Genomic DNA, 12,445 nt, shown 5'->3' with positions numbered 1-12,445 from the left:
TAGCATGACAACCGTTTATTATCACCGTTAGCATTCTCAAACTGCTGCCCCTCAATAGAAAATGCCAACACAAAACAATATACGCACCAATGATGTAAAATTAAACCCCTATGTTTCGAAAACCTGTCTGTTTTTAAAGTAAAGTCAACCTTTTCTGAGTTAGCTTAACATTTTAATGTGTTATGTCAGATGAGCTCTGGCTCTAGGACCTGTTCATTCCAAACAGAGGCTTAGAATTCAACCTAACACTTTTGGATTGGTTGAAGCCGGAGGCGGAGTCCTTCTGGTTGGGCTTCCATCCTCTGGAGTGGAGACTAAAGGGCTTGAAATGAACCACGGGGAGGGTCAGCTCCACAGGTTTGGGTTCCAGATGAGGCCGGACAGCCGGAGTCACGTCTGCAGCTCGGGAAGAGGCTGGAAGCCGGGGGATGGTTTTCTTAAAGGTGGTGTGGTCCGGTTTGGAAGAAGAGGGGGGGTTGGGTTTCTGTCTGGGGGGAGCGGCTGGGACGGGACCAGCGTCCTTTGAGGTCTTTACTCCCTGCAGTTGTTTGGTTTTGGCTGAATGAGGAGAGCAATAAAATAGAACAGATTCATCATGCTGAAGTGTCTTTATCACACTGCCGGGGTGTCATGATTCCCACCTTGTGATGACTGAGTGTGAGAAGTGAGCTGATGTCCACGTGTAACCACCCAGCTGCTCTTAGTCGAGGGGGGACTCGTTTGAACAGACATGACAGGCCCGGAGTCGGAGTCGAGCACGTTGTGGTATTTCTTCATCACCTCGGGGTAATTCTGCGACGTCTTGCCACTGCCGTGTTTAGATCCGATCCCATCCAGTAAACCTGTGGTGTAAGCCCTCAGAATCACCTCACGCGGCGTCTCTTTGACCACTGGCTTCGGCTGTTGGGAAAATACAACAGGCAGGCGTAAATTATTACCTTTTAAAAGCGAATTTAAAGAAATCACCTTGAGACCGATTCGTATCGTCAAAATCCAGATAAGCATCACATATCAACACATTGTTAGAAAAGCTGGCAGCACACAGACGCGCTGTGTCCTTGGGTGGCTGCAGGGTCACCTGCTGTCTCAGCATCAGCCCACACAGCGCTCTCCTGCTCCCCTCAACGCCTCAATTATTCACCAGCACAGCCAACACCGTGGGGACATGCAGCGTGTCTGGTTTTTACCATCATTTAGTGCCCTCTTGTCAAAAACATCTAATGGAGGATCCGGAAAAGAGACATTTTCGATCTGCTTCATAGATGGTAATATTTTACCTTGGGAGAGGCAACTCGGACAAGATAAGAATATAAAAGAAACTTTCTGCCATCCAGTGTACATAGGATGCTTTAACAGCTTGGTTTCAATATTTTATGACAGTAGCTGAGTAAAAAATAGTGTAAAACCACAGCTTCAAACTGTAAAAAAAAAGGTCTAATGAGGAGTTTGGATTTCTCGCATGTGCTGTTGGAGGTCCTGGACAGGTAAACATGCTCCACTGCAGCCCAGTCCCTGAACTTCACTGATGCTAACTCTTACAGACAGGAGGCTGTGAATTATTCATCAGGCACTCCTCCCTGACCCCCCCCCCCCCCCCCCCCACCACCATAAATTTCACTTCCTCTCTGTCTCCACTAAGCAGACATGCTTTTCTCTGTAAATCTCCCATTTCCCTCACCATGATGCCAAACTTGGCTGCCACAGGATAGCCTGGAGATGCATCTATACTGTCAGTTAAAAAAAGTGCCCCTCCCATTTGACAAATATATGCAAATGTATGAACGTCACACGAAACGCTCCGAAGCAAATCCATGTGGGACAGAGAAAAATGCGTTCGGTGCTTAAATGCATCCTCCGTAGTTCAAGAGTCTCTTTCTATTGTTCCCCTTCTGTAGGAAATGCAAATAACCTCACCGGGCTTTGCCTGGCAGAAACAACAACTTTGAAACACATAGCAATGCTTTTATATTATTGCTTTTTAGAGTGCAACAATAACTTTTGATTAGTTGAGTTTATTGGGGGGGGGGGGGGGGGGGGGCTTGTTTGAGGCATGGTTGCAGTGATGTGATTATCTTTTCATTCCTATCTGTGGAGGTATAAAACGTGATAAATGGCCAAAGAGGAGGCGATCCTACAGGCTGAGGGAGGCGTCAAACCCGGTGGAGGTAGGATGGTTTATGAACTCATTGCAGCCGTCGTGTGGTCGAGAAGCTATTTCATCAAACCGTATATTTTGGATGTTAGAAAGGATGCTAATGCACATTTGATGAGGTTTGCTGGTGCACATATACCGACCTTGAGATCAGGGAGCAGACCTGAGTCCAAATATCAGAGGAGAATTTGGCTGAAATTCAATGTTCATATCAAGAGAATCTATCAAATCTTAGGAGGGAAACACTGGACAGCTGGACCAAAATCCCACTCGGACCAATGACACTAATTCGCACACAGGAGGAATTATTTCTTCTTACTGATAAGTTGACCATACCAAGTGTTGGCTACATATATTATCGTATTATTATAACTGTTTAGAGGAGCTCACCTCTCTATTGAGGACGGCCAGGAAGCAACCATTGCTCTCTTCAGAAGGTTCCAACATGAAGAAACTGTCTTTTTTCTCCAGACCTTCATCTTCCTTAAATATGCTGAATGGGGATGGACTTCTATTGGATTAAAAAATATATATATATAAAAGAAAATTACAGAAGCAGTAAAACAAGCCTGGAACTTTCCACATTATCTCCATAAATGTGCATAAAAATACCAGCTATATTGGTTAATTTGGTGTGTTTTATTTATGGCAGCCTGAAGCAATATTAGCACTCCAGATGCAGCCTGATGTCAAGTCAGCACCAAGTGTCATAAATAACAAACAAGTCTTAAGAGCCCACAAAAAAAGTGAAAGCACGTGAAAGAATGCTAATGCAACGGCAGGCCCACCAAAAACCTGTCTGCCATCTTCACTGCATTTAGAAACATGAAATGACTGCTTTCGTTCTACTGCTCCTAAGATGTGCAGAGAGGTCGCGTCTGTCTGAAGGGACACAGCGAGGCAGACAGATTTAAAAAAAACAATGTCCTAAAGCACAGAGGACGGCGCTCACCTCAAGCGAGCTAGCTCTGGCTCCCCTGTTTCCCCAAAGCTAGGCTGGAATCTCTGCAGCGCTCCCTTCACCACCTCCTCGTTCTCCTCTGCGTGTGATGAATGGGTGGAGTACACCACTGCCGAGACCTTTGGGACTGTGAAAACAAATCCAACATGTGCAAAAACAATTCATTCAGAAAACTGCCTCAGATCTGGGAAATTATCGCCGGGGTCTGCGGTCCTTTTTTTGATGGAGAGCAGGTTGGACCACAAGAAATCCCGCAGAATAAGAACTATTCATTACAACAGAAACAGCTTATGACATGCCAAGTCAAACACACATCCTGAATAAACAGGCACTCCTGTACCATGAAGATGTCCAGATTATGAGAGCCAAGTGATGGACGTCCAATTAGGCAGCTTGGGTTCCATTCTAAAATAACAGCGGCTCCATCTGACCCCTTAATGACAATGTCACAAACACAAATTCTGCCACGCAAAGCAAAATCACTAATCTCTTGTTAAGCTATTCAAGGGATGCAGCAGTCAGTGCGCTGCGGCTGGGCACGACGGCAACATTTGCATTCCTAATTAGGACTCAGAAGGTCTCCCAGGGCTTTGGTTTAATTGCATACCAGATAGGATCATTAGGGAAGTTTGAGTTTTATTGTGTTTTATTGTGTCACAGAGGCAGACCCAGGCCCTCAAGCATGACAGCAGGTGGATTAACACTCACACTTCAAGGCATGATCGACAGCCTTCCTTTGCTCGACCACCAGAGTTGCCAGTTTCTTTGGACTAATGGAGCCCTGGGATAAGTCCTGCAGCAGGTGCAGATCTGAGGAGAGAACAAAAGAACCATTTCCCTAATTCTATGAAATACAGAATATCAAAACTAGGGTTAGGGCTGCTGGTAATTCATGAGCAACTGTGCCCAGACAGCTGCGTACCCCTGTTTTCTTGCAGAATTAGTTCCACTGGGTTGCTGACGGCAGACAAAGAACACTCAGGAGTCAAGAAAATGACGAGCAACCTCTGAAGTCGCTTGTCATTGGCACCCAGAGACTGGAAATCCTCCGGTATCAACGTCACATCTGAGCGAGAGCACACACACGGACACACACAGTTACAGGACGCCTCTTCTTAATGTCCCGCTGTATTTCTGAGGACAACGCCAGCGGGGCCCCAGAGCAATTTCAGGAATCACATAAATGTTGTCAGGTTTATTTTGCCTCTCATCACATCTGACTGATACAGTTCAGGAGTGAGAACAGAGAAGACGCTTCCTCTGGAAGACACGCCGTTGTCATGCAAACATCCACGTCCTCCGTGCCTACTTTTGCAGCCCATGGCAGTCATCGTCTGCTGCAGCTCCACCCTCTGAGCCTCCGTATGGTCGCTGACACAGGCGTAGACGGTGGGCTGCTGGGCGCCGTATGGGAGGTCTTTCTGGGCAATCAGGGCGGCTGTGTGTGAGAGCGTGAGGCCAGAAAAATGGCCGACTAACAGCACATCAGCATCGTCCGGAAGCAGGGAGAACACCGCCTGAGGACCCAAGCTGCAGGACTTGTCCTGCAGACACATGGAATAGAGACAGGGACGCTGTGGGTAACAGGACGTCAGGAGAAACCACCGTAATTAGAGCTGAGGCGAGGAGGAGAGAGTTCAGAGCAGATGCTGCACAAAGAGGAAACAAAGGAGAAGCAGAGGGAGAGATCCTGCTAGATTATAACAGGGATGTCCTTCAGGCAGTGAGGACCCTCTGGAAATAGTAGTGAACACATCCCCTGGAGAACAACTTTTGTCTGTCAGGAAAGACAATAAGAGCCAGAATTCCAAGGACAATAGAAAAGAGAAGAGAAGTCTGAGGGAATAAAGGAGGCTGCAACATCTGCTGTGTTGTTGTGAGAAGCTTCTTGAATTGCACCGTTGAGGTTAGTGAAGCAGAATTTAAATGATTCCTGTCCAGGAAGTCCATCAACATAGAAGTTAGCATGTTACTTTGGGGGGTGTGAAGGTGAGGGACGTTTGCCAGCAAAGACAGGATCGCCTTTATACCTGGATGACGAGCTTGCAGTCACTAAGTAGTCCGGTCGAGTACAGCTGACTCCTGCAGAGGGCCGGGAATACCAGCACGTCCCTGCAGTGATGGTCCCAGCAGAATGTCCTGTCCACCAGCTGTCTGATGGATTTAACCTGACAGAAGCCTGCGCTCCTCAGCACACGCTGGATCTCTTCAGGGCTGGAAACAGAGAGGAAAAGGAGAAGGAAGAGGAGCAGGAAGAGGAGCAGGAAGAGGAGCAGGAAGAGGAGCAGGAAGAGGAGCAGACTGCTGCCAACAATGGTCACTTGTTGTGGACCTGTGATGCGGCTAATGCAGCAAATCTGATCAGATCTGCCCACACATGGCGTGCACACACACACAGGGCAGCGGTCCCACCAGGTGACCTTTCCAGGCTCAGAGAGCGCCGGAGGTGGCCGCTGATTAAATCTGTCTACAGTGGTGGGATTTACACCCAACACAATCAGTCTGTTGGCGCATGTGTAAAAACACACACACACACACACACACACACACATGCACGGTGGTTTAATTGGATGTCAGCAGGAGCCTGATTCATAAAGCATTGGCTAAAACCCCTGGTTAAAGGTCCGCGTAGAGGCCGGAGAACGCCGTGTGCTGGCGGAGCGGTCCTGAAGGCTACATTTACCTGCTCTTCAGTGCGTTCACCCACGCGTAGATGGGGAGCCTCAGTGATCTCTCCTGCTTTAGCTTCACGGTTTCTGGCAGGAAACTCTCAACCGAGAGGAGCTGATGTTTGATCCGGTGGCGGGCCAGAGACGCCGCCAGCTTTGTTTTAAAGCTACAGAGCAAAGAAGACAAAACGTAGGCCTACTTGCTTCATCAGAATTTTAACATAATGGTGAATCCTTCTTGACTAGAGGTTATGCTGCCAGGGATTTACCCAAGGATTACTCTCTCCACAAGGGTTACATCAGGTATAGTCTCCTCGTTTTCCTGGTGTTGCCTCGGGAGGAACTTTCTGCTCTGAAGGTCGTAGAGCATGACCACAAAAAGGCTCATGTCATCATTGGACTAGAACATGAGGAAGAAAACAGAACACAGTCACTTCCAACAGAAGTTTCAGTTGTGACCAACGGATCCATTTTAAATACTGAGGTATGGCACTTTATCTGCAACCACTAAGAGAGACCATTATCAAGTTTGCCGTGGATGCAGGACGACCCGTCCAGGCGCCTCCACCATTATCACCACCCCTTAAGACCACCACTCGTGCAACGAGACGCTACCTCAGATTCAAGTTTTTTGGCCTATTTTCATACGTCGACATTAATAGCACGCTTAATATAAATGAAGGTTCCAGGTGAGGCCGATCCCACTGTATGTTACATAACTCAGTGTATTTAATATGCTTGCCTGACGTGAACATCCCATTACCACTTCTATCCTCTTGAGGATTTGGGCGTCATTTTCTCATTCCACTGCGATCAAAACTGCCTGGGGTCTTTCTATAACTTCATTTATCACCCCCGCCCCTCCCCTCCCACCCCCGTGCGCCTCCTTCAGCAGCCTGCTGATACTCTCTCACCGCCTCCTTCTCCTATTCTATCAAGGTTGAACTTTATAGATGCCAGCAGTGTAAAGGAAGGGCAGAGGGACTTCTGAAGGCAGCGTCCTTGTGTCTCGGCTGTATTGTCCCGGCGAGAGGATGCAGACTAGCACCCTGCTGCCAAGAGACAAATACCTTCATTTCATTATATTTCACAAGGCCACGGTTCAGTTTGGGGATGCTTGCAAACACCTTCGTGGATAACTCTTTACGGTTATAGTTGTATAACAGATACATAAACCTAATGTTTTCTCCTGAGCCTCGTCTGTCCTAACAGGGTTGTTTCTCTGCATGTTTTATGGGGCTTTTACAGAAAACGCCAGTGCAGCCTCTTCCCTCTTCACGTTTATGTGGAGTGCTAAAAGGCCAAAGTCACATGCCGATCTTCTCCAGAGGATACCTTTTTACTGAACATTCTTCAAGGTTCATGGCTCTGCGTGCTTTATTAAAGGCAGAATGTTGCCTAAGTATCAATAATAACATTTATATGGATTTCAAGGGCAAACTGGTCATGGTATTTTTATTCCATCCCTGATCAATGTTTTTTCCCTTTAAGTTAAACCATAAAACATCATTTTTCGCCACAAAGTAGGAGTTTGATGTACAACCCTGAAGGGAGCGTCTGTGGTAATAAGGACGGGGAAGGTAAAAGCCATACGGTGCTTTTTAAGTTGATGAAAAGAGCGGATCACTGTAATAAATCACTTATGACTGTGCCTGAGGGGTAGAATAGAACAAAGACTGCGCAGTATAAACCTCAAGACATGAATATTAGAAGTTACCTAGCAAAGCACTGATGGTGCGTAAAAACACTTTAGGAAACTTTAAACAAGCATCTCCTTTGTAAGAAACAGAGTGAAATTATCCCGATACGCAGTCATTTCCTGAAAAGAAGCATTTAAACTGAGCTCTCTTACTATTGGTGGAGCCACTCCAAAGCTGTTGATTATCATGCCCTCCAGGAAGTCTTGATCTGTGCAAATGCATACAGATAAACAACGAGATTAGCATGTCTTAGTAGCAACAAGGCATAGTAATGTATATGTGAGAGGCGTGGACAACTAGTTTAAAGACGAAACCAGATCTACAAAAAAGAAAAGAGAAAATATTAAAAACAGTGGCAGGAAGAAGGAAGGAAGCCCCCGCTCCTGAGCTAATATGCAAACATAATACAATAATTAGCCTCTATGCTGCATATAGGCTTAACCATGAATAGTCCCACAGAGGTTTTTAGACTTTATTTTACAACACTATTGGAATTTATTCATGCAATTCAGCTGTCCTGAACCTTCCTCTGGCCAACAAATGAACAGGTCGTAACGGTGTCAAATATACAGTTCGTGTGAGCATTGCAGAGTTGCCCTGGCACCAAACATTTCTCAGCCAGCCCTTCATTTTTCATCCGTGACCAATTCTTTTTAAAGAGCTAAGGATCCTGCAGAGTTCAGTTCATTATTCTAATGCAGGATAACTCATCCTCTTATTCCAGCATGTGAACAAATGCATGTAAAAAAGCAGGGTTTTAAAGAACCAAGTATGGTGACACTGGTGACAGATGTATTAAAATAAGTCTTATGCATCCAGCAAGAACTCCCTCGCGTGCCAGTAGGGGGCGCTGGTTATCACAACGCTTTTCCTTAGTATCTCCTCTGTGGCCTCTTTCCTGACATCCTAATAATTCATGGTAAGAAGAAAAGGCAGATAAATCTTTGGTGAAGGACAACAAGCTGAATGGAAGCTCCTGGTGTCATAATGTTGCACAACTATGTTGGATAATCTGCTTGAGCTAAATAACGAAGCAATCGTACATTTTAAACGACCTCCTGCCCATTTTCACATGCAGTGAACTGGTGACGGCTGCTCGGATCATAGCCAAGGACAAAAAGGCAGCCTCTAAATCCAGCCCAACACAAAGGGCTCCCAAAGCCCTCTGCGCTCAGGCGCGCGCGTGCACACACACTCACACACACGCACACACACAATACAGCAGCCACAGTCAGCTCATGGACGTCTGGTAACTGTGGACACTGAGACAGAGACGCTGTGGAGAAGATCAATGGTCAAAAAGAGAGAAGAGAAGAGGAGGCAGTCTCCTGTGGTGGACACGATTCAGCCGACTCTTAATTTAAGAGTTTAGGAGTTTAAAAAGAGAGTTTAAAAGTTCTGGAAGATGGTTGTTGTCCGTGTGACTTCACCGTCCTCCGGAAATGTCGAACCTTCATCAGCGACTCTTATTCCACTCTGTATTTCATCCTTGGTGGATGGTTACAGTGAGCCGACAGCCAAGTCGGTGTCCTCGGCCACCGTTACGGAGCTTACTGAGCAACTTTTCTGTTTTAAGCAGATAAGAATTATAATCGCAGGATCAATATCAGCTCATTGGTATTTGGGTCTCCAAAGCATTTCTTCCTTGGGTTAACAACTGACCTCAGCTCAATTCTGAATCAGTTATTCAGAGGCAGTATGCCTTTGTGTGTGGGTGTGTGTGTGTGTGTGTGTGCAGGTGTGTGTGTCAGAGAGAGACCAGCAAATCAATTTGACCCTTTTTGGGGCGAGGAAAAGCAGAGATAGTGATCAGATGCCACTAAATTCATCGTTTCTAAGCAACGTGTTAAAGTTTACCTCACAGGAACGATACAGTTTCTCTGTTAGGCCACATTAATACTTAAAGATTCAGACTGATGTAACCAGTTTTTAACTAACAATTTTCAGCAAAAACGAGGATTACCAATTATGGGACATATTCAGCAGCTTTGTAGCACATTACAGAACCCCCATGGCCATTCTGCTTGTTCCTATTTAAAATGCTTTTACTCAATCTCTGTTCTCTGATCTGTTGTTGGATAAAAATCGTTTTTTATTTGGAATCTGATGCAGAAACTCTTCATTTTACCTGTCATGAGAACTTCATGATATATTTCTATGTAAAAATCACTACAGCTGGAATCCATCAATCGTCAGTCTTTCCTCAGTCCTAATTTGTGGCAGGATTAATGGGAGGAATACTGTGCAGCATTATCATGAAGATTCCCAATAACCAGATAAGGAATACTGTATATTTACTGCTCAGCAACAAATGGGAACACGTGTGACTGCAGCATGTCAGCACTTCCTGGATGATACAGACATTGATGTGATTGATCGCCCAGTCCACAGACCTCGATCCAATCAAGCGCCCCTGGGACATCACATATGGGTGCGTCCACCATCACCTCCATGTCCCAACACAGACCGTCCAGGAGCTGCGTGATCCCCCTTAATCCAGATCCCAGTGGAACTTCCTGCACATCCCTCACTAAGCCATATTTGTGATGAAAAGTCCCAGTTTGGACGGACTTGTGGTTTCATTTTCCACTCATTTTGGTCGGCTTTTGTCCTCTTTAAATGACACCGTGTCATCAGTGAAGATTATCAACATCTATGTGGTTTAAGTGTTCTCATTCATGTTTTGAGCACTTTACGTATCCAATATAATTTATGTACTGTTAGCAAAGACCGAAAGCAAAAATAACCTTAAAACAGTCCTCCAATCATTTGCAGTGTGCACTTACATTTAAGCGTATTGAAGGCCAGCTCATAAGATGAAGGTCGCTCTTCGAACTTCACTTCAGGTAACGGGAGCCTTCTCTTGTTGCCATAATTCACCAATTTTCGCATTGCCGGCTTTTCCGGGTGGAGATTCTGGAAAATGACTGATGCCAGCAGGTATATTCTGTCTGGAAATTCCTGGTGACTTTGGGACTGGGCCTGAACTTCTGGACAGGCAAAGGGAGCGGGGACGGCGCCGGTGGACAGATGTTCCTGAGGAGCCGGGCTTGTCTGGGCTTTAGCCTGGACATCTCTCTGTTGCTGGGAAGCACGTTTGTGAAGTCTCTTATTTTTACGGAGCATCATCTCATACCTGCACACACAAACCAATTATGGTGGATTACTCGCTACCGTTTGGCAGGAAAAACATTCTGAGTTATGAAAAGGTGATAACAAGGAAAAAGTGTCATGTTTATTTTGTATTGTCAGGCTACGTCAAGTGCTTCCTGTAAGCCACTGTGGGCCTACAGGCTAATGACAACATAAATGATGGTGTCACTTATGGTCCACAAGGTGCTGTTGCACATTTAACTGCATTAAAATTGACTGGGGGCAGGAGGTAGGTTATTTCTCGCACCCATCTTTATTACATGATTCTTTCTGAGTTCAGATTTTAGTAACAAATGCTATTTAAATAAAGAGGCACTAAAGTCTAGACAGGTTCCTTTCCAGTCTTCGTGTGAGCTCTGCTGCAACAGAGGAAGACGATGGCTTTACGGATGATGAAGATTGTGATGGCAACACAAGTAAGGCTGGGCTTAGGTCACGTCCTACTGCGAGGCCCCGGAACGACTTGCATTCCTCAGGGCCTTTATCCTCTCATCAAACACTTGGTTGTGAGTTGCAACACCACGATTCCGTCATCTGCTTTAGCCTGATGAATCTCAAGTCATCACAGGAATAAATGCTGGTTGGTCCCTGTGGGTGACTGAGCCGCTACACCCTGTTAATCATCAGTCGCTTCTTTGTTTGGCTGTTAAAAGGTGACTAAAATGCTGACAGAAGACAAATGTTGCAGGTTGTACTAAAGCAACTTGTGTGATGAGCTCAGCCTTTGTGTAGTAGACTAACAGAAGCTACCAAGGGTGATTTTTGTTGACACGCTGGTCCAATTCTGAACTGGTAGAATGTTGCCTTTTGGACACCTCCCCCCCAAAAGGTCATTTTGTCCACTTTATTTTTAGTATTTTCAAACTACAAAACTGAAATTGGTCATTTGTTTGGTTTTAAATTTAGATCTCCCTTTGCCCATCCCTTGTTATTATAATAGTGGAGGTAACTAAAATTCCACTTATATCCATGAATTTGACTTAATAAATGGGACTAACAGCTTAGCAGGGACGAAAGAGCAAAGCATGAATTTAATGGTATATTAGAGTTAACTTTAAAAAATGGTACCTCATGTGAAAGGTGTTTCCTCTTCAGTCTGAAATACAGCATTTATATCCCAGACCTACTCTTGGAAGGTCAAAGTTTCACAAGCGGCACCGACTTTAAAGTTTTGTTGACTGACTGGGCCAGAGAACTGTTCTGGTGTGATTTCCCTGGAATGTTCCGCCGAGAGAACAGAAAATAACCAGACAATTCCACAGAAATTCAGACTCTGCCTCTTCTCTGGCCCATCACCCCCCTTATGCCTGACCCCGCCCATCACCCGTTACACATGTTCACAAGTCCCACACTCCCTCTTTCCCCCATCTTCGCGCGCGCGCACACGTTCCCTAGTGCTGGTCTTCATCTATATTCAGGGTCCCCCATTCCCCACCCACACATGCTCAGGAACTCTTGGCAGCAGCAGCAGCAGCAGCAGCAGCAGCAGCAGTGATTAGTAGATGTATATGGACATGGACGTGATATCATGACACACTTTGTCCTGCACTTTAGCAGAGAATAGGACACCATTTAAGATGTTACATTCATGTCCGCGCATCCTACTATACACAGTAGTAAATGTGAGTAACAGCATCGCAGGCAGAGGAGAACAGAATCAAATGTTTTAATATCTTACCTTGTATTTCTTTCCATAGATGTTTATTGTGGTGGAAATTGTTGGCATTTATAAGACAGATGTCAATCTATATATTTGTTTGTAATTTGCTTTAAATCAAAGTTCATTTGACCTTTGATCATTGAAGATGCA

The 12,445-nt window shown here is 45.5% G+C and overlaps 1 protein-coding gene across 1 annotated transcript; it reads right to left on the bottom strand.

Moving 5' to 3' along the window:
* Positions 1-3: 3 nt before the first annotated feature.
* Positions 4-11,905, bottom strand: LOC130531210 (putative methyltransferase NSUN7). The gene is made up of 13 exons (XM_057043091.1): positions 11,704-11,905; positions 10,269-10,618; positions 7,635-7,690; positions 6,052-6,182; positions 5,797-5,949; positions 5,144-5,327; positions 4,423-4,657; positions 4,036-4,179; positions 3,822-3,923; positions 3,105-3,240; positions 2,543-2,663; positions 642-900; positions 4-558 (listed from the first exon to the last, which is right to left on the bottom strand). The coding sequence occupies exons 1-13, from the start codon at positions 11,706-11,708 to the stop codon at positions 203-205; spliced, it is 2,232 nt and encodes a 743-aa protein (XP_056899071.1). The 5' UTR covers positions 11,709-11,905; the 3' UTR covers positions 4-202.
* Positions 11,906-12,445: the final 540 nt, after the last annotated feature.

Source organism: Takifugu flavidus, chromosome 9 (assembly GCF_003711565.1).
Source record: "Takifugu flavidus isolate HTHZ2018 chromosome 9, ASM371156v2, whole genome shotgun sequence".
In the NCBI taxonomy this organism is placed as follows: Eukaryota; Metazoa; Chordata; class Actinopteri; order Tetraodontiformes; family Tetraodontidae; genus Takifugu; species Takifugu flavidus.
The sequence above is the reverse complement of the archived record's forward strand: the minus strand, read 5'-3'. Positions and strand labels throughout refer to the sequence as shown.